This window comes from Lolium rigidum, chromosome 6 (genome assembly GCF_022539505.1).
Source record: "Lolium rigidum isolate FL_2022 chromosome 6, APGP_CSIRO_Lrig_0.1, whole genome shotgun sequence".
NCBI lineage: Eukaryota > Viridiplantae > Streptophyta > Magnoliopsida > Poales > Poaceae > Lolium > Lolium rigidum.
In genome coordinates, this window is record NC_061513.1 from 289,038,158 (window position 1) to 289,060,654 (window position 22,497).

The 22,497-nt window shown below is 47.7% G+C and overlaps 1 protein-coding gene and 2 pseudogenes across 1 annotated transcript; 1 reads left to right on the top strand and 2 right to left on the bottom strand.

Moving 5' to 3' along the window:
* Nucleotides 1-530: 530 nt before the first annotated feature.
* On the top strand, nucleotides 531-3,360 carry LOC124667736 (L-Ala-D/L-amino acid epimerase-like). The gene is made up of 7 exons (XM_047204990.1): nucleotides 531-1,043; nucleotides 1,236-1,346; nucleotides 1,446-1,662; nucleotides 1,804-2,137; nucleotides 2,326-2,387; nucleotides 2,822-2,898; nucleotides 3,121-3,360. The coding sequence occupies exons 1-7, from the start codon at nucleotides 531-533 to the stop codon at nucleotides 3,124-3,126; spliced, it is 1,320 nt and encodes a 439-aa protein (XP_047060946.1). The 3' UTR covers nucleotides 3,127-3,360.
* Nucleotides 3,361-8,935: 5,575 nt separating this feature from the next.
* Nucleotides 8,936-10,413, bottom strand: LOC124658982 (annotated as a pseudogene).
* Nucleotides 10,414-14,169: 3,756 nt separating this feature from the next.
* LOC124659131 lies at nucleotides 14,170-15,484 on the bottom strand (annotated as a pseudogene).
* Nucleotides 15,485-22,497: the final 7,013 nt, after the last annotated feature.

Genomic DNA, 22,497 nt, shown 5'->3' on the forward strand with positions numbered 1-22,497 from the left:
GGTACCGACGGCAAGGTCTCGATCATGAACATATGCTAACAGCGGGCCCACCTGTCATTGATCATGAACAGATGCTAACAATGGGCCCACCTGTCATCGATCGGTCCGTCCGGTCGGGCCAGGAGCGTTGTCTCGCTCGCTTCGCTCCACGACGACGACACGTCAGCAGGTGCTACGTTCACCGACATGTGGGACCATGTGGGATTCCCTCACGGAATCATTCTGCAACCAGCCGCGGCGAGCCGGCGATCCCGTCCTCCACGCCACCGCCTGCTGGCCGCCGACGGCGTCGCACACTGCCGCCGGGCCCCGCCGCCGCGTGCTGCCACGGCCCGGACGGCAACAGTTCCGTGCTCAGCTGCCACTGCACACTCGGCAGCTCGACTGGCGCGTGGGCCCGCGGTGTCAGTGCACGTAGTGCCAACTGCTGTGCTATATAGAGATCGGCTCAGCTCGTCTTCCTCCTCCCGGCGAATCTTGCCAACTTCCGGCGACCATCCGGCCAGCTCCGCTCCCCAGTGCGACCGACCATGGAGACCTCCATCGCCTCCTCCTCCTCTCCCCTGCGTTTCTCCCACAACCCGAGCCACCCGCGACCAACCCTCAACCCCACCCCACGCCTCTCCCCGTCCGGCCGCCAGTCCGCCGTCGCCACACGCCTCCGCGCCATCTCGCCCTCGCCCGCCCCGCCCCCGCCGGCCCCGACGGAGGCCTTCGGCTTCGACGCCCTCAAGGACACCTTCTCCGTGGACGTGGCGGCCGCCGAGGCGCGCCCGCTCGACGTGCCCCTCGCCGCGCCCTTCACCATCGCCTCCTCGCGCCTCGAGGCTGTATCCAACGTAGCCGTCCGTGTCGAGCTCTCCAGCGGCGCCGTGGGGTGGGGCGAAGCCCCCGTCCTGCCCTCCGTCACCGCCGAGGACCAGCCCGCCGCGCTCGCCGCCGTCGCCCGCGCCTGCGCGCTGCTCGCCGCCGCACCGGCCGCGCCCCTCGGCGCCGTGCTCAGGGACGTCGCCGACGCACTCCCCGGACACGCCTTCGCATCGGTGAGACATTCACACCGTACTCTGTTAACAATTTGTCCAGTGCAGCCTTCATAATTTCACAAGACAGCTGCAAAGGCAAAATCTGAACACGAAATGTTGATCCAGTATGTTCATTTACTAAACTGCTTGGACACAAAAACAAATCATCCTCTGATTCTGATGCTTATTTACCTCTACTTTTCTCCAACGAAGGCCAGAGCAGGAGTGGAGATGGCAGTCATTGACGCAGTTGCCAACAGCATCCGCATACCTCTCTGGAGATTATTCGGTGGAGCATCAAACAGCGTCACCACGGACATCACGGTATGATTATCTAACTATTCTGTTCACTGCAGTGAGCCAAGCATGTTGACGGTTGCATTATCAGAGTCGCTAAACTTCATCTACTATCTCTGAATTTAGATTCCAATCGTGACTCCAAATGAAGCCGCTCAATTGGCTGCGAAATATCGGGGACAAGGGTTTCAGACTTTGAAGCTCAAAGTGGGGAAAAACCTGAACTCGGACATGGAAGTTCTAAAGGCTATACGGCTCGTCCATCCAGACTGCTCGTTTATCTTGGATGCAAATGAAGGGTACACTGCAAAGCAAGCGATCGAAGTTCTTGACAGACTAAACGGTTTGTACTTGTTCAAATTTGATATTATTACTGTAAAAGCTTTCAGTTTTAATCTTTCCCCAGTATGTTCAGCCTTTTTCTCTAATTTCAACTTTAGCTGCTGCTGCTTCGACTCAGTTTTTGTCGTCACTGTCTTATCAGAAATGGGAGTGACTCCTGTACTGTTTGAGCAACCAGTTCATAGAGATGATTGGGAAGGCCTCCGCGATGTTAGCGTCGCTGCAATGGAGAGATACAGAGTTGCTGTTGCTGCTGATGAGAGCTGTCGGAGTTTGCTTGATGCTCAGAAAATAATACATGGAAATCTTGCTCATGTTATCAACATCAAACTGGCAAAGATGGGGGTTCTTGGAGCCCTCGAAGTGATTGATGCTGCAAGAAAAGCTGGTATCGCGCTTATGATTGGCGGCATGGTCGAGACAAGGATTGCCATGGGCTTTGCTGGTCATCTAGCTGCTGGGCTTGGTTGTTTCAGGTTGGTTCGTTGTGAAATTTTCTCTGCAAAAAGAGGTTACTGGTGAAAAATATGAATTCTTTTTTTTGTTTTCGTAACTAAAGGGTATGTCACTAGGAATTCCAAACTGGAAATGATGGTGCAATGTTTTAGAGTTAGTATCTGTCAAATCGGGTGCTAAAATGGTTATTCCCATGTTTTGGATGCAGTTTTATTGACCTGGACACACCTCTTTTATTGTCTGAAGATCCAGTCTACGGTGGCTATGAAGGTAAAATCATGTAAAGGTGTAATTTCCTTTTGTAAAGATGTTACTTTATTCAAAGATGAAGTTATTATTTCGGTTTTGTTTTTTATTAAATGCGACTTTCCTTTTGTAAAGATGTTACTTTATTCGAAGATGTAGTTGTTATTTCGGTTTTGTTTTTTATTAAATGCGACATATGTTCTGCCCAAGATTACGTTTTAGAAAACCTTCATATTGTGAACATTATGTTCTTCCTTGTCTTTCCTATGTTGAATTATTACACATCGTTTCCAATGCATGTGATCTGATGTTTTGAACCAGAATACTGCTTAATCCTTATGTCTGTTTCAAAATCTAGGATTCTCTTCCTTCCACACTGTGGATCTTCAAAGTAAATCAGATTACTTTCTCTAGTATCTATCTTCTACTTCTTGACTTGCATATATTTCTTTCATCAGCTTCTGGACCTCTCTACAAATTTACCAATGCTCGCGGCCATGGTGGCTTTCTTCACTTGGACAACAATAATGGATGGGTATGTCACAGCTCACACATGTTTGCTCAAATCAATCTGACATCTCCAGTAAATGGGTTATACGTCTTTTAGCAATCAACTGTTCTATTTAATAAATGGGATTGCAAATACTTTTGCCAACCTAATTATGATCTGACAACAACGACTTTGTATAACGAAATAGGTGCGAGAGTTGCGAATATATATATGGAACTTATTGAAGTATATAATTTTTTTTTTCAGAAATGAAGATGGTCAAGGAATGCCGTTCTCCCAGAACTTCGTAAAGTTATGTTATCACATTGGACGACTAAAGTCTGGAGCTGAAATCACACTCTTGTAAGATAAATTGATAGCTTCAAAAGTTCCATTTATGTGCTGTTATAAGTCCAGTGAGGTCTAGCGTATTTGATCAGGCTGTAGATAGAAACATGAAGGCCACTTTGTCTGGCACTGTTGTTGTATCGAAATGGTGCAGTAAACTGTATCCCAAGAAATAAACATTGTTATCCTATAAAAAAAAGACGGGGACTCAAAAGTGTAGCACGTGCTTCCGGCTTTCGCTTGTAGTGCAGTTCATCTCTACATGTGAATTGTTTTTCGTGTTAATTGAATGTGAAAAAAAATTTTTTTACCGAACTTCCACCGGAGAGTATATGTGTACTTCTGCAAGGTGCCAAACGTTCATACCACCTTGATCATTAACAAAAATATAAAGGGAATACAAAATATTATTATTAATTATAATTGATCATAAGACTATTGATACAATATAGAAATGCTCTAATTTTTTTATGTAATAATAAAATTTTCCCAGACTTAATCATGGTGAAATAAATCATAATCCTACGAAAAAAAGTATCAGCGTTAATTACCACTCTGCCTCGTTGTAGACACAATATTGTTGAAAATAATTCTCTTTTATAAATATTGAATCATCGGACTGCTCCAAAGATCATGAGGGGAACATACAATTTTTCTGATTGAGATAAATGGAGGCGTAGAGAATTGTGTTTTGTATCAAAGTACACATGAGACCCTCAAACATGGCTAATCAAAGTAGACATGTGACCCTCAAACATGGCTATCTAGCATGATTTAATCAGACTTTGTTTATTGTAGTTTAACAATGAATATTTTAAGAATTTTACCATTCAATTTGTACACCCCGAGCGGGTTATAACCAATGTTTCTTGTTCATTTATACTTAACTTTTTTATTTTATTATATTTAATCATATTAATAAATGTATGTTTTCGTATTGATATAAACTTACTCCTACATACCAAGTTACTTATTTCACGTATAAAATAGATTCAACAATGAATTAACATTCTTATATATATAGGACATATTCATACTACACCCGGGTGTAGTTACACCCGCGCGTGTTTCTCATAGTCTATAGAGTATCTATCATACCGGAGATTATGTACGTAGTACGAAGTATATAAGACTATTTTGGTAGTATATATAATACTTTTTAGGCAGTATGTACATTTTTTTACGTAGACTTACTTTTTTACGTATACATATGCATGTATTTCAGATATATAGTGCAAACTACATGCTCACTGGCATTTTTTTCACCAAGTTAATATATATATATATATATATATATTAGGAAACATATAAATACCGAGTTAATAGTGAAATCACATTTTTATATATAGTTTCAATGTTAAGATATATATTTGTCCTATACTTCCAGTATTAATTATTGTAAATACAATTCTTGTGCTAAGTTGAAGAATTTGATTATTTAGTTTGGGATGTTTGATAAAACTCTTTATTACACTGGATTTCACCTTAATTTTAATTATACAAAAAAACATGTTAATCTAAAAGGGATTTCAATCTTATTAATGCGTTGTGGTGATTTTATATGTCCTTTATCCAAATTAGCATTAGTTATATATGGGTCTTTATTGAGTGTATTAGGTTATGTGTGTTAGTGTTAAGTGCAAGGAAACAAAAAGATTCTAGATTCTATGAGGTGTCTACAAGTAATTTTTCCTCAAGCACCCCCTACTCTCATATGGTGGTGCTGAAATTTTTGTACGTATGCACATATGTTCTTGGCCGGTGACAACCACTCTACCCTTGGCTCCTAGTGGCTCTGCCACTTGTCCCTCGGCGCAGTCTTCTGTCTCAGCGGACATGGCAGCGTCGGTGGCCCCTGCTGGACCTGTGAAGGTAGCCGCTCCTTCAACATGTCGTCGCCCTTCGGACGGGCTGCTTTGCGACCCTGCCGTCTTGGTCGAGGGTCTCGGGTCCTTGTCACTAATGCCGCTTTCCTCGGGTGCCCCTATCAAGGTTCCCCTACCTGCCATCGATGTACTGCCGGTCCTGAGCTTGAGTTCAGTTGCTTCTTTGGGCTCCGACGAGGACGGCGACAATGAAGAGTTGGCTTCGTGGTCGCCGTTGGCCTCCACCAAAGATGATGTTCTCGGCTCGGCCTGCATCATCGCTGATGTGCGCAATGATGATCAGGCACCAGTGGAGCCCACGCTAGCCTCACTGCTGTTGTTGGTGCTCTTGGAGACAAGGAAGACTGGTACACGTGGGTCAGGGTGGCCGCCCTAGCCACGAGTCATTGTCGTCTTTGCTTTGGAAGGAAGGCCTCGAGCATAGTCTCGCTTTCAAGCATTGGGCTCGTGGGAGATGCTTTCGGTGCCTCGAGTGTGACCACCAAGTCAACACATGCAATGCGCCCTCCAGGTGAATCCGGTGTCGTCGTCCGGTCATGGCGAGCGTTTTTGCCGTGCGCACTTTCCCGCCTCTCGTCCCGCTCTCCGGACACTCGTGCTCGTTCACCGGATGCACGTGCTCCTTGCCAGCGGAGCCGCTCTCCGCTCGCTCAGCCTTGTCGTTCCTCGGCGTCCCAGAGTTGGGTTGAGGTCGTGTGCCACATGTCGTCGCCTACAACATCGCTGCGAAGGCCTTCCCCAAGGTGTTGCGAGCAGCTCAATTGTCAACGCCAGTTTGGTCTCCCGCTTTCAGTGCCAGTTTGCTTTGATGCGCATGGAGCTCAATCAGTTGCTTGCTATGCGCGTCGAGGAGGCATGTTGCCCCCTACATGAGGAGGTGTCAAGTCCCAAGTTGTCGTTGCAACACGTGGGTGATTCTTTGGAGCCGACGGAGGCATGTCCTTCTAGTGGCGAGGAGCTCGCCACCGTGCAGTCTTCACTTCCACTTGACTCCGTTGAGGAGAAGTCATCTGTGGTTGAGGAAGAACATCTCTACAGTTGTTTCTCTCCTCGTGTCAGTCCCTGCCAGTCGCCGCAGCATGCTGTGTCAGTTTCCTCTGAGAGCGAGGGCATAGTTGAGATCTTGGCACCGGTGTTGCAGATCACGCGCCAGAGCGACTTGTGTTGCGTGGGGATTTTCCTGCAGTGCTTCCATTGGTGTTGTTCTCTTTTGAGTCCTTGGAGGTGGCCACGACACCCTCGCCACCATAGTCGGATCCTTGCCAGTCCCTCACCTTTTGCTAAAGAGTTTGCGGCTTGCTCGCTAGTTTGGAGGCGGCTAGCCCTGGATATGGCAAGGACATTTCCTGCGTCTTGACGGGAAAGACCTCAGAGGATATGATCAGAAAGGTGAAGAAATCTCTCAGGAAGGTAACTATCAAGAGCAAAGGAAGGAAGAGAGCCGTAACAAGCAAAGTTTCAGCAGCTGATTAATTGTTGGACTCATTTTGGGTTGTTATGTCCTTTTAGTGGGTCTTCTTTGCTATGTTGTGCTCTTTGATTTGTCGGTTCTAGTTGGTTTAGAGGTTGCTTCTATTGGTGTGGCTTGTTCATGTTGTTGTAGGTTTTCGCCCAATTTTCTCCTAAAAACTGGATTTTTTTAATTAATAGATGAGGCAAAGCTTTTACCTCCGTTTAAAAAAAATATCAATTGCCGTTTACTTACTAGTTTTTTTTCGATATTTTACTTAGTAGTTGTGATAATAGTTTAAAGCACAGTGAAACAAACAGTTATGCTCGGTTTCGAATTAAGTCCCACAACTTTTTTCTTCAAAATGAGCAAACCTACATATAAAACGCATATCAATACCAAATTTAATCTAAACTGCGAAACCTCAATTGGCAGGGATGATAATAGTATGTTGGTGCTCTGCACTTCTCTGAACAATGTTTTCTCGGTGTAGAGGTGCAGTTGCTGTTGCACTGCAGTTATCGTCGTCCACATGTAGTACGTCACTGCTGAATACAAAATTTTGTTGATACATACGATCTCTATATTTGGCTGCTGGACAAGTGTTGCTGCCAAGCCCTCTAAAAATTGACGTCAATTTGTACGTCTCCGGTATAAATTATTTATTAAAAATTATCATTATTACCGATATTATTTTTCAATTTAGAAGAGGAATCGACAAATTGATGTTCATCACCACAGCGAATAAAAATAAATTTCCTTTTTTTAACGAGGAAAACTCAAATCCTTATACCAATAGGCTATGAAAAATAGGGAGCTAATGCTATGATATTTTATTGCGATATAACATGGTATTTTACAAATAACGTCATCTCGAGGAAATTACTAAAATTTTGCGTAGTCTGTTAAAATATGCTACATAGCGCTATTACCCCGAATCAATAGACACTTTGCATCCAGGTAATCTCATAATAAAAAGGATAAGCGGAGAAATGAACGTGATGGCCGATTATTGGCAGAAGGCTGCTGCCCTGCTCCTGCTGGGTGGTACTAGCATAGAAGAACGGTGTTCGAGCAAGCCACACCCAGGCCAGAACGCCGCGACGCCTAGGAGGAAATGACAACGATGGAGGCGGTGGCCAGGACGTCGTTCATCATCGGACTGACAATGCCGATGCCGATCCCGAGCACTGCTATGTTGAAGAGCTTCTCGGCGACGGCCACCAGTGTGCCGCGGCAGAAAGACACGACGGCGAGGATCGAGCAGCTAGCGAGCAGTAGGCGCGGCATCAGAGTACCATCTCTGGTGAAGTCTGATGCAGTTTTGCTGAACTGCAAGGACATTTTGCTCTCACTCTTTAGGTGCTCTGCGCTGCACTTCTATCTGAATAATGTCTTCTGGATGTGGTCGAGGTGCACGGACTGTTGCACTGCAGTGAAGCTGTCGTTCAGATCTATACTCCAGTGGTGATATAAATGTTGCAATCTTATTACTCAATGGTGATATAAATGTTGCATCTGAGGGCTTGACAAGTGCTGAGACAGAATTGCAACCTGTACATCATGCATGCGTGACATGTCTCGTGGGCCCGCCACGCCTGGGTACTGCTAGCAGTTCTCTGCTACTTTTCCTCCAGGTTCCAACTAACTGGAAGATCCCAGTCCGTGTCGGTCGGCCGCTCTGACTTTGACACCTCCAAGGCTCCATGTGATGATCAGGAACTTTGCTATTTTGCTCTTCTGGTTGTCATGCAAGAACAAAGTCTCCAACAATCGAGGACCTCTTTTTGTTTTGTCCAACTAAGTGTGACTAGCATTACTCCCTCCGTTTTTTTGTAGTTCTCCTTTCAGGGTTTAGTAAAAGTCAAATTTTGCAAAGTTTGGTAAAATATAAGAAAATATTTCGATTTACAAAATATGTGATGTTTAAAAATATATTCTATGAAAATTCTTATAATATAGAATTACAAGATGGGTATGAATGACAATGACACCTCGAACATACTTACATAATTTCCGTTCAGCGAGAATTTCACGATATTATCAAATCTTATTTGCAATTCATTACTAAGCATAAACCACGCAGTAATCTAACGGTTTAGGGCATCCATAACTTATGTTACAACTTATAACTAACACAAATCGTGAAGCAATCCAACGATTTTGATATTTTCTCATGTGCAACTAGGAGAATAATACTCCCAATATTGAAACTCATGTTGATCCAAGCAACTATTTTCTCACTCGTGTGATCATCGTAGTCAACAAGCTGGAAGACCAAGCAAATACACGTATGATTTGCACTGTTTTTCATGCAGTTGAGTTGTAATAGGATTGCAACTGACTTACGAAAATATCATTTTAACGAGAACTAAGTTAATTCTCGGTAAAGTGAAAACAAATCACACCCATAAGGAGAGATGTAAAAAAAAGTCAAACAAACACTTGTCGTCCAGCTACACATCAACATCACAAACTAATTCAGTAGTACGATCCCGTTTCAACTTCGCACTCGAAGTCGTTGGGTTTTCAGTCATCACTCGTGCAGAGTCGGAGACGTTGGCTGGAGCTTGGCGTCAAGCAGGTCGGCGCAGATGGCTCCCATGGCGCGGTAGAATGCAGCGAGGCTGGACAGCTGCGCGGCCGACATCTTGGCCATGAGCGCTCTGGCCGCCGCCTCCCGGTCCTCGCTCACCTTCAGCGTGCTGTTGAGGTACCCGGACGCGTTCCGCACCGTCGCGCCCATCTGCTTCAGCCGCTTCTCCTGCTGCGAGCTCAGCGCCGCCGTCTCCAGGAACTCAGCGCCAGCGTCTAGGTCCCGCCGCTCCGCCTCAGACGCCGGCTTCTGCGTGTCGCCGCCGCCGAAGTACATGTTCTTGGCCAGCGAGAAGCTCCGGACGAGCACCTTGCGATGCTTCTCCATGGCGTGGCTCAGCTTCGGCATCGTCGCCGCGGTGACCGCCCACCGGCCGCGCACGGGCGCGGAAGCAGCTGCGGCGAGTTTGGCCTGGTAGGCGACCACGGCGCGGACGAACTCCTCGTAGGCCTTGGCGCAGCCGGGGTAATCGAACTCGTCGGAGCCATCCTTGCGCATGCGCTCCGGGTGAAACTGGAGCCCCATGATGAACTTGCCCTCGCCGGGGTTGTACACGTCCGGGTCGTAGAACCCCTCCACCAGCCCGTCCGGCGCGAACGCCATCGGAACGAACCGCTTGGCCAGCCGCCGCACGCCCTGGTGGTGGTAGCTGTTCACCATGATCTCGTCGCGCTCTTCGCCGCCGAGTGACTCCGCGAACCACTCGCGCAGCGGCGTGCCGGGGAGGACGCGCACCGGGTGCCGGTGCCCGTCGTAGTCGGCATAGTCCATGTGACACACGGCGGTGTCGGAGGCACGGGAAGCGAGCTCCTGGTCGACGTCCTGGTAGAGGTGCCGCCGCAGGCGACGTTGAGCACCTGCGAGCCGCGGCAGATGCCGAGGAACGGGATGCCGCGCTCGAGGCAGCGGCGCGCGAGGAGGAGCTCGATGGAGTCCTTCTCGTGGTCGACGGCGGCGTCGCTCGGGTGGAGCCGGCGCACGGCCTCCAGCTGCTCCGGCGTGAGGCCGTCCTCGTCATTGTCGGCGCCGGCGTCGTAGAGGGAGGGGTCGATGTCCTCGCCCTCGCAGAGGAGCACGCCGTGGATGGGCTCGAAGGAGTCGAGCATGGCGTGCACGCCGGCCACCCGCGGCACGATCACCGGCACCGCCCCGTAGCCCACGATGAGGTCCAGGTGGTACTCGCCGACGAAGTCGACGAACTTGTTCTTGCGGACGGTGCGGCGGGAGACGATGAGCACGCGGGGCAGGATCCGGGACAGGTCAGGATCCGAGGAAGACATGGCCGGCGAGCGAGCTAGCTAGCTGTTGCCTGCCTCGTAAACAGCGATCAGATGTGATCAGCCAAAGAGGTCTTGAGATTGGAGATCAATGGCGGTGGGTGTTTTTGGATTTGTGGGGAGGTTGTATCTGGATCGAGGTATTTATAGAAGGACATCGAGAGCTAGCCTAGCTGAATGTCTGGATGATGTATCGATCTTATCACGAAATCGACTGAGAATGATTTAGTACCAAAACTGAAGCGTATTACCATGCGCAGGAGGAGGAGGAGGAAACTTGGGCGGACGTCATTACCTACGACGACGTTTGTGTTGGCTGTGTACCACACCGTCTAGGCGCCGCGTGCAAGCGCCGGAGCCCGGAGGTCAAAGGGGCCAACTGCAATAAGGCTCTATCTCCAACAGCCGCGCTAAATTTTGGCGCTGTAAAAGCACTTTGCAGCACGCTCTATACGTGTTTCGCGCGCGAGGCCATATTCTCCTTCGGCAGAAGCTCTAAATTTTGGAGCTGTAAAACTGGGTAGTTGTTTCTGCGCGAGATTTGTACAGCGCGCTCTATCCGGCGCCCTAAATATAGTGCACCAGATAGCGCTTTTACACCGCGCTCTACTTTACAAGCACCGGTTACAAGATCTCGTTGGAGCAACAATTTTCGCCGCTCGCGCGCTAAACTAGTCGCTTTTTGGGATACAGCGCTGGATACAGCGCCTGTTGGTGTCGTCCCCCAAATATTGGATTTTGCAGCAAATGGTGGCATATTAGGATTATTTTCGATAAAGCGTGATTTGTTATTTAAAAGGTTTAAGCATTACACGAGGCCTCTACATAACTGAGATAGACACGGCCGTTCCAATCCAAGAGTTACAAAAAAAAAAAGCAGGCTCTCAACAAGCAACCATAATAGAAACTTTGAGCATGCCTATGGGGATGAAGGACCAATCCGTAGACTACATTGACATCTATGTAGCGTAAAAATATTCCTCGTCATATCCTCCAACCGTGAAGATACATCCATAGATAGGTTGCAGTGCTTTGCCCGCTGTAGAGACGACCACAAATGGAGCGTAGTTGTGCCGGTAGATGACCTGCATAAGGAAAACATTTTTATCATTAAAAACATTGTCATTTGTACATAGCCACAACGACCAAATAATGACAATCGCTCCCACCCTAATAAGTAGCTTGAACCTAGGGTCCACACCATTGAGTCAATTGCAGAAAATATTTGCAACACTTTATGGTGGGTACAGGGTAGAACCACCTATCTGGATGGTTGACCATATAGATATAGCAAATTTGCACTGAAAGTGTAAGTGTTGTATAGTCTTGTCTTGATGACATAAGACCACTGTTCAAAAACTAGGCCGATTCAACGATTACTAGGCCGATTAATCGCTACTAGGGGCATGACCGTTTTGATTACCATTAATCTCTTGTGTTAATCCTTTAGCCCGATTAATCGTACCAAAAGTCCGATTACTAGGTATGTTGCCGATTAACTACTGCACTTGGTCAAAAAAGTTATAAATTTTTCAATGCACATAGCTAGTACAAGCGCTACCCCTCCCAATAAAGTAGGTTTTGCAAAGCTCCCGTTTGATTGCAGCCTCCAACAGCTCGAATTTCGCTGTCGCCAACTAGTTCCTTGCCCTCCCAGACCAGTTACTCTCAGTTGCCTAGATACAGGAGCTCGACCACCTTGTGTAGCTCGTGTAGGAGCTCAAGGGCACCTTCGATAGGTTAGGTGGTTGAGGTGTAAGAGAGGTCGTACCCTAGCTAGGTAGGTGGTGGGAGAAGATAAACTTTAGAGGTGAGAGGATAAGAAGTGGAAGGAAGGAACGCGGCTTCGACTAGTGGATCCTGATTCTCTCCTGACTTTGAAGATTAGGTCACGGAGGAGAAGCATACATGTTTTTCCGAGATTTTAGGCTCTAGAGAAGTAGGGCCAGACATATAGAGGCTCATATACCATTATTTTTATTATATAAACTGTTTTTTACGTGCTAATTTGTGTAGGTTACACCGATTAATAGCTGACCGATTAAATCGGTTAATCATATGAATTCCGATTAATCGCTACTTCCAAGCCGACCGAGCAGCTTAACGATTATCGATTTCCTTACCATTGCATAAGACACATGTTTTACATCCATGCCAATTGTGTTTTGCAAGATTATCTCTGGTAAAAATTACACCTCGACGAAGATACCAAACGAAAATTTTAGTTTTGAGCGGGTTTTCCATCTTCCAAATTTTCTTATTATTATCAACTCGTCACCTCCGTTTGGATTAGAGCCTTGTACATAAAGTCCACTGAGAATGTTCTGGTCTCATGTAGATTTCCTCATGTAGATTTCGAAATTCATCAGATCCTTGCGCCAAATGAACCAAAGCTAGACGTTGTAGCAAAGAATTCTCAGATGCTAGCCTAGTGCCAATGAGATCTCTTCTGAACAAAACATTTAGAGTTGAAGTTTCCAACACCTTAGCGAGGGTGTCGCTTTTGTGACGCACAATGTTGTACAAGGCCGGATATTGTTCCCGGAGTGTGGCGTTACCAAGGCATCCCCCCCCCCTCGGAGCCTAATTTCCGAGCCATCTGTAATTGAGATAGAACCATATATATGGGAAAAAGAATTTCTTCGGAGCCAAAAGGCCAACCTAGAAGTCGGAATCTCCTAGTTTCCAATATACCTAAGACAACGTCGGTGAGCAAACATACTTTCTTCTAAGGAGGGTTTGCCACAACCCATCTCCAGAGAGAAGCTTGAAAAGCAATTTACCAAGAAGGGCTCTGTTCTTGACCTGAAGGTAATGAATTTCAAGTTATCCTTGGTCTTTAGGGTGGGCAACCACAGTCCACTTAGCAACCAGTATTTATTTTTCTCGCTATCACCTTGCCAAAAGAATCATGATCAGAACTAATCCAATCATTTTAAGACACCTTTCGATTGTTGGAAGAAAGATATTATATACAGTACCATATTACTTAGGACTGAGTCAATAAGAACCAATCTTCTTCCTAAAGATAATAGCAAAAAGCTATGACAACTCAAGGTTTTGCATAAAAAACAGCTGTTTTTTTAGTTTTCGTAAATTGCCACCAGTTTTGACACCATGACAAAAAAACACCGCCGGTAGGATTTTTTGTGCTAACGGTCTTTCTGATAGGATGGGATCACTGTCAGCACTGACGTGGCCCTAGATAACGGTCAAAGCCAATCAACCGGTACTACTCCTTTCTCCATTTTGTTTCCTCTTTACCATGGCCTCCTACGTTGACTAATCCAATAGCCTGGGCCGGCCACCAGTACGCCGACGCAAGCGTCGTGACAGCACTGGAGTGTGTCATGGCCGACACCACGTGTAGGGAGGCGTGGCCTGCATCCGCGACACCAAGCGTGTCATCAAGGGTGTCATCGTAGGGCAAGATTGGCACAGGCAACGTCGTGGAGGCCGTCACGGGCACACATTGATCCCACCCATGGTGGCCTAGCTCCATTGAGATGTCTAGGAGCTCCACCTCGTCGTGCTCTTCGTTTGCTCTCAAGGAATCTACTTGGGATACTCGAGTTTGCGCTAATCAACTCTGTCTTCCCTGCTCTGGCCGCTGCTCATCGTCGTCCATGCTAACTCCCCTCTCTCACTCTACACCTTAGATGAGCATGGGAGCGTTCAGCTACACATCCACATCACAAACTAATTCAGTTGTACTATCCCATTTCAACTTCGCACTCGAAGTCGTTGGGTTTTCAGTCATCACTCGTGCAGAGTCGGAGACGTTGGCTGGAGCTTGGCGTCAAGCAGGTCGGCGCAGATGGCTCCCATGGCGCGGTAGAATGCAGCGAGGCTGGACAGCTGCGCGGCCGACATCTTGGCCATGAGCGCTCTGGCCGCCGCCTCCCGGTCCTCGCTCACCTTCAGCGTGCTGTTAAGGTACCCGGACGCGTTCCGCACCGTCGCGCCCATCTGCTTCAGCCGCTTCTCCTGCTGCGAGGTCAGCGCCGCCGTCTCCAGGAACTCAGCGCCAGCGTCTAGGTCCCGCCGCTCCGCCTCAGCCGCCGGCGTCTGCGTGTCGCCGCCGCCCAAGTACATGTTCTTGGCCAGCGAGAAGCTCCGGACGAGCACCTTGCGCTGCTTCTCCATGCCGTGGCTCAGCTTCGGCATCGTCGCCGCCCACCGGCCCCTCACGGGCACGGTGGCGAGTTTGGCCTCGTAGGCGACCACGGCGTGGATGAACTCCCGGTAGGCCTTGGCGCAGCCAGGGTAGTCGAACTCGTCGGAGCCGGTCTTACGCATGCGCTCCGGGTGGAACTGTAGCCCCACGATGAACCCTGCCCTCGGCTGGGCTGTACGCGTCCGGGTCGTAGAACCCCTCCACCAGCCCGTCCGGCGCGAACGCCATCGGCACGAACCGCTCTGCCAGCCGCCGCACGCCCTGGTGGTGGTAGCTGTTCACCATGATCTCATCGCCGTCGAGCGACTCTGCGAACCAGTGGTGGAGCGGCGTGCCGGGGAGGACGCGCACCGGGTGCCGGTGCCCGTCGTAGTCGGCATAGTCCATGTGACACACGGCGGTTTCGGAGGCACGGGAAGCGAGCTCCTGGTCGACGTCCTGGTAGAGGGTGCCGCCGCAGGCGACGTTGAGCACCTGCGAGCCGCGGCAGATGCCGAGGAACGGGATGCCGCGCTCGAGGCAGCGGCGCGCGAGGAGGAGCTCGATGGAGTCCTTCTCGTGGTCGACGGCGGCGTCGCTCGGGTGGAGCCGGCGCACGGCCTCCAGCTGCTCCGGCGTGAGGCCGTCCTCGTCATTGTCGGCGCCGGCGTCGTAGAGGGAGGGGTCGATGTCCTCGCCCTCGCAGAGGAGCACGCCGTGGATGGGCTCGAAGGAGTCGAGCATGGCGTGCACGCCGGCCACCCGCGGCACGATCACCGGCACCGCCCCGTAGCCCACGATGAGGTCCAGGTGGTACTCGCCGACGAAGTCGACGAACTTGTTCTTGCGGACGGTGCGGCGGGAGACGATGAGCACGCGGGGCAGGATCCGGGACAGGTCAGGATCCGAGGAAGACATGGCCGGCGAGCGAGCTAGCTAGCTGTTGCCTGCCTCGTAAACAGCGATCAGATGTGATCAGCCAAAGAGGTCTTGAGATTGGAGATCAATGGCGGTGGGTGTTTTTGGATTTGTGGGGAGGTTGTATCTGGATCGAGGTATTTATAGAAGGACATCGAGAGCTAGCCTAGCTGAATGTCTGGATGATGTATCGATCTTATCACGAAATCGACTGAGAATGATTTAGTACCAAAACTGAAGCGTATTACCATGCGCAGGAGGAGGAGGAGGAAACTTGGGCGGACGTCATTACCTACGACGACGTTTGTGTTGGCTGTGTACCACACCGTCTAGGCGCCGCGTGCAAGCGCCGGAGCCCGGAGGTCAAAGGGGCCAACTGCAATAAGGCTCTATCTCCAACAGCCGCGCTAAATTTTGGCGCTGTAAAAGCACTTTGCAGCACGCTCTATACGTGTTTCGCGCGCGAGGCCATATTCTCCTTCGGCAGAAGCTCTAAATTTTGGAGCTGTAAAACTGGGTAGTTGTTTCTGCGCGAGATTTGTACAGCGCGCTCTATCCGGCGCCCTAAATATAGTGCACCAGATAGCGCTTTTACACCGCGCTCTACTTTACAGCACCGGTTACAGCATCTGTTGGAGCAACAATTTTCGCCGCTCGCGCGCTAAACTAGTCGCTTTTTGGGATACAGCGCTGGATACAGCGCCTGTTGGTGTCGTCCCCCAAATATTGGATTTTGCAGCAAATGGTGGCATATTAGGATTATTTTCGATAAAGCGTGATTTGTTATTTAAAAGGTTTAAGCATTACACGAGGCCTCTACATAACTGAGATAGACACGGCCGTTCCAATCCAAGAGTTACAAAAAAAAAAAGCAGGCTCTCAACAAGCAACCATAATAGAAACTTTGAGCATGCCTATGGGGATGAAGGACCAATCCGTAGACTACATTGACATCTATGTAGCGTAAAAATATTCCTCGTCATATCCTCCAACCGTGAAGATACATCCATAGATAGGTTGCAGTGCTTTGCCCGCTGTAGAGACGACCACAAATGGAGCGTAGTTGTGCCGGTAGATGACCTGCATAAGGAAAACATTTTTATCATTAAAAACATTGTCATTTGTACATAGCCACAACGACCAAATAATGACAATCGCTCCCACCCTAATAAGTAGCTTGAACCTAGGGTCCACACCATTGAGTCAATTGCAGAAAATATTTGCAACACTTTATGGTGGGTACAGGGTAGAACCACCTATCTGGATGGTTGACCATATAGATATAGCAAATTTGCACTGAAAGTGTAAGTGTTGTATAGTCTTGTCTTGATGACATAAGACCATTGTTCAAAAACTAGGCCGATTCAACGATTACTAGGCCGATTAATCGCTACTAGGGGCATGACCGTTTTGATTACCATTAATCTCTTGTGTTAATCCTTTAGCCCGATTAATCGTACCAAAAGTCCGATTACTAGGTATGTTGCCGATTAACTACTGCACTTGGTCAAAAAAGTTATAAATTTTTCAATGCACATAGCTAGTACAAGCGCTACCCCTCCCAATAAAGTAGGTTTTGCAAAGCTCCCGTTTGATTGCAGCCTCCAACAGCTCGAATTTCGCTCGTCGCCAACTAGTTCCTTGCCCTCCCGGACCGGTTACTCTCGGTTGCCTAGATACGGGAGCTCGACCACCTTGTGTAGCTCGTGTAGGAGCTCAAGGGCACCTTCGATAGGTTAGGTGGTTGAGGTGTAAGAGAGGTCGTACCCTAGCTAGGTAGGTGGTGGGAGAAGATAAACTTTAGAGGTGAGAGGATAAGAAGTGGAAGGAAGGAACGCGGCTTCGACTAGTGGATCCTGATTCTCTCCTGACTTTGAAGATTAGGTCACGGAGGAGAAGCATACATGTTTTTCTGAGATTTTAGGCTCTAGAGAAGTAGGGCCAGACATATAGAGGCTCATATACCATTATTTTTATTATATAAACTGTTTTTTACGTGCTAATTTGTGTAGGTTACACCGATTAATAGCTGACCGATTAAATCAGTTAATCATATGAATTCCGATTAATCGCTACTTCCAAGCCGACCGAGCAGTTAACGATTATCGATTTCCTTACCATTGCATAAGACACATGTTTTACATCCATGCCAATTGTGTTTTGCAAGATTATCTCTGGTAAAAATTACACCTCGACGAAGATACCAAACGAAAATTTTAGTTTTGAGCGGGTTTTCCATCTTCCAAATTTTCTTATTATTATCAACTGTCACCTCCGTTTGGATTAGAGCCTTGTACATAAAGTCCACTGAGAATGTTCTGGTCTCATGTAGATTTCCTCATGTAGATTTCGAAATTCATCAGATCCTTGCGCCAAATGAACCAAAGCTAGACGTTGTAGCAAAGAATTCTCAGATGCTAGCCTAGTGCCAATGAGATCTCTTCCGAACAAAACATTTAGAGTTGAAGTTTCCAACACCTTAGCGAGGGTGTCGCTTTTGTGACGCACAATGTTGTACAAGGCCGGATATTGTTCCCGGAGTGTGGCGTTACCAAGGCATCCCCCCCTCGGAGCCTAATTTCCGAGCCATACTGTAATTGAGATAGAACCATATATATGGGAAAAAGAATTTCTTCGGAGCCAAAAGGCCAACCTAGAAGTCGGAATCTCCTAGTTTCCAATATACCTAAGACAACGTCGGTGAGCAAACATACTTTCTTCTAAGGAGGGTTTGCCACAACCCATCTCCAGAGAGAAGCTTGAAAAGCAATTTACCAAGAAGGGCTCTGTTCTTGACCTGAAGGTAATGAATTTCAAGTTATCCTTGGTCTTTAGGGTGGGCAACCACAGTCCACTTAGCAACCAGTATTTATTTTTCTCGCTATCACCTTGCCAAAAGAATCATGATCAGAACTAATCCAATCATTTTAAGACACCTTTCGATTGTTGGAAGAAAGATATTATATACAGTACCATATTACTTAGGACTGAGTCAATAAGAACCAATCTTCTTCCTAAAGATAATAGCAAAAAGCTATGACAACTCAAGGTTTTGCATAAAAAACAGCTGTTTTTTTAGTTTTCGTAAATTGCCACCAGTTTTGACACCATGACAAAAAAACACCGCCGGTAGGATTTTTTGTGCTAACGGTCTTTCCGATAGGATGGGATCACTGTCAGCACCGACGTGGCCCTAGATAACGGTCAAAGCCAATCAACCGGTACTACTCCTTTCTCCATTTTGTTTCCTCTTTACCATGGCCTCCTACGTTGACTAATCCAATAGCCTGGGCCGGCCACCAGTACGCCGACGCAAGCGTCGTGACAGCACTGGAGTGTGTCATGGCCGACACCACGTGTAGGGAGGCGTGGCCTGCATCCGCGACACCAAGCGTGTCATCAAGGGTGTCATCGTAGGGCAAGGTTGGCACAGGCAACGTCGTGGAGGCCGTCACGGGCACACATTGATCCCACCCATGGTGGCCTAGCTCCATTGAGATGTCTAGGAGCTCCACCTCGTCGTGCTCTTCGTTTGCTCTCAAGGAATCTACTTGGGATACTCGAGTTTGCGCTAATCAACTCTGTCTTCCCTGCTCTGGCCGCTGCTCATCGTCGTCCATGCTAACTCCCCTCTCTCACTCTACACCTTAGATGAGCATGGGAGCGTTCCTACTTCCTAGGGTGAGCTCTCGACCATCCTACCTTCTGCCCAGTTACCCTCTTTCTCTCTGTTGCCCCCCTCCCGCCGTCAAGCACACTTTATCGAAAACAAGGGATGCAAACATGTTGTAACCGAGACTTGGATGATGTGACTTGAGATTTAGTTAAATCTAAGTTGAGTGAGATGTAGATACGCCCATATATTTAATCATTTTATATCCACAAAGAGATAAGCTTACCCCAAGTTGTGCTTGATAAACAAACTTTGTCGCACGATGTTTTAACAAGAGCGAAACATCACGTTTTCATGCTTTAAGATTTGAGCGCAGACCATTTCCTTCTCTTGGAAAATACATTTATTTTTGGGCAAGGTTCCTCGAGGAATATGCGCGCAGTCCGAACATAGTAAAATATAGTTATACGTATGTACTCCGAATTTACAGGTGGAGAGGCACATATGCTTAATTAGCAAGAAGCATGTGCTACATGCTTTCATCACTTGATTTTGGAAATAAGTCGTGTGGACTATGATCGGATTTTGATAATCTTTATGAGTAGTGGCTTTTGGGTGCTGCCGCCACGTGTTTTGGTCGTTATCCAGCCGACGCCAATGACAAAAGTCCGAGCTCTTCTTAAATCGTGAACACGTCAAATGCTTAGCCATCTGTTCTAATTACCGTGCAGCACTGCAGCAGTTCAAGTTTGTGTAGTTCCAGCGAAACTTACTTATTCTGGCTCTTTGCTTATTCTGGCTGTACGTTGCAGCGAAAGCATAGCATCGGATGCAATCATGCATTCCATCCATTGCATTGTACGGCGTCGATCTTACTGCACGAGCTTAACTAGCGAGCAGTTAAGTTAATTAAGCCTTATTTAGTTGCTAGCGTATCAGCTTTACAGGGGAGTGGTTTAAATCATCACCATCGTCGTTGCTAGCCGTAGCTTTTATTGTCCGAAAACGTGGGAGGAATGGGACAGGTCCGTCAGCTTTTGGTGGAAAAAGATGGAGCACGAGTGAGGTGGTTTGGAAAAGAAGCGTATATATGTTAATATGTTATGACTAAACACATTTTAAAGAAAATTCGTGCAAACATATGGAATACGATGGAAACACTTTCGGATCAAGAGAAGATCACGCACATTTTGTGACTACCCAACAACCGATGGATAAATGCACATGTGCCATCTACTAAACGACCACTCCATCGGCCGGCTCTATGTGATAATGATAGATATTTGTAGAAAAAGGCAATGCAAGCATGCATGGAAAACGATAGATACTGCATGCATTTCATGTTACTCCATATATGAGGAGTGGTTAAAGTCAAACTCTATAAAATTTGACCAATTATATGGTAAATTTTTTTCTATATACTAGAATACACTCTGAAAATGTGTATAACATATCATAGGAGTGCCAAGCGACAACTCTAAAGCCTAATCTCAAGTTGGAAACGGTGCAGGAAACTGAAGACCTCACTGTGGAATAGGCACACCGTCTTCCACGCCTCATACACCCTTCTAATCATTTGGATGTGAGTCATCAGCCTCTCTGCATTGGAAACCTGAAAACCACGTTGTTTGGAGCTTCCAGATGCATGACAGCCGTTCATAGGTCCTTTCGCTTTTTTTACTAATCCTCTTGCACACCCACTACTCCATGAGAGGCATGCCGACTTCTGACACCCAATCAAGCTCACACTAGAACCTGATGGTGCGGAACTGTACCTCTTGGGGAAACCACATAACCCAGAAGGAGGTGTTGCAGTGTCTGCGACAGCTGGTCGTTTTAGACATCCAACATATGTTGCACGCCACAAAGCTATGCGAAGAAGCGACACACTTGCAGAGAAGAAGAACTCAAAATTTGGTCTAGGCCTTCCTCATTGGGGAACCGGCTCCTCTGATTTAGCTCTTGCTATGTCAGGGTGCTACAATATCCTAACTTGGCATGGTTTTAACCATTGGATCGTAAGCAAATGGCTCAGATATGATGAAACAGTACATGAACAGTTCGAGTATGCAGTGTTTACTGTTTACTAACAGTGCAGGTCCAAAGTGTTGTACAGTTCACAGTGTTTCATCTACAATACAGAATCTTGACCTCTGGTTTTTTATCCAACGGCTAAGTTAGCCTAACATAGCAAGAGCTAAGTCAGAGGAGCCGGTTCCCCTCCTTGGTGGTCGCGAGGAAGATGGCTCCGTACGCTCTACGCGATGAATCGCATCCAACATGTTCCCACCTTTTGAGGAGGGTGTCCACGCTCTTTTCATCGAGGTGTGTGGTGGGCAAGCGTTCACACAGGAGGAAGAACTCCCGCGTAGAACCTCATAGCCGAGGTTCGGCCCACAATCCCGCAACCATGCACCTCCGTGCAAACCATCTCACATCGTTCTGATCCGACCTATCCTCTTGGGTACGTCTATGAAAAGGTTGGATGCGACATATATCCTTGATCCTACGGACATGGACCCAACCGTCCACCCAGAGATGGCTTTGTCGGAGCTATTCCTTTCCCAGCTTAGTATATAACGCGGCTTCAATATACCCATAGATGGGTGCAAAATCTGAATGTTGAGTGCAAGCCATGGCTTTGTCGGATCTGTCCGTGCAAGCCATTGCTTTGTTGAATCTGTCTTTTGCAGTCATGCCCAACAACACCATAATGCTAGATTCAAGTGTCTGAGGTTGAAAATTCCAATACCTCCGTTCACCTTGTCCCACGCCACTAGACAATGGCTGCCCTTGTCGTCCTTCCTACCCCTTCCGTATGAACTAATCCACGACAGATCCTATGGACGTCGTCCAACGTCCAACGAGAGCAGGGCGTGGATCAGGATGGCAGTCATAGTGGATCTCACAAGCTCCATCCGCCCACCCCGGTTCATCAGTTTACCTCCCTACCTTGGCAGCCTGTTCGAGGCGCTATCCACTGTGCCTTGCAGCTGAGCACCTGTGGGCTTACTTAGGCCCAGTGGTAGCCCAGATAAGTGCACTAGAAGGATTTTTGGAGCAATAATGCAACTCTTACTGCATCAAGGCGATGTGCTCATCCTCACAATGAATTAGATGCGCTACTCACATAGAGAGGTTTTTGCGCAGCCTATAGGCTACTCCGAAGTCCTCCACTATAGCGGCATAGTCCGCTAGATCCAACTGAGTAGAATGAATGAATGTGGCCACATCATCCACAAAGATGGAAGTGCGGTGATGTATCCCAATGACCCTCAAGTCTGTAAGAATCCCCTCCTGTCCCGCCATCTCGAGCATACGGTTAAGCACCGCCATAATTTTCATTTTTTCGAAATGGGGGAAATATCGCCCCAGCTTCTGCATCCAAAGGATGCACACG

What these genes read in the sequence shown, in the direction of transcription:
- LOC124667736 (XM_047204990.1), top strand. Translation starts at nt 531, where the DNA reads ATGGAGACCTCCATCGCCTCCTCCTCCTCTCCCCTGCGTTTCTCCCAC. An exon ending in GCGTCACCACGGACATCACG is followed by an intron (nt 1,347 to 1,445) that starts GTATGATTATCT and finishes CTCTGAATTTAG; the next exon opens with ATTCCAATCGTGACTCCAAA. An exon ending in AGTTCTTGACAGACTAAACG is followed by an intron (nt 1,663 to 1,803) that starts GTTTGTACTTGT and finishes CTGTCTTATCAG; the next exon opens with AAATGGGAGTGACTCCTGTA.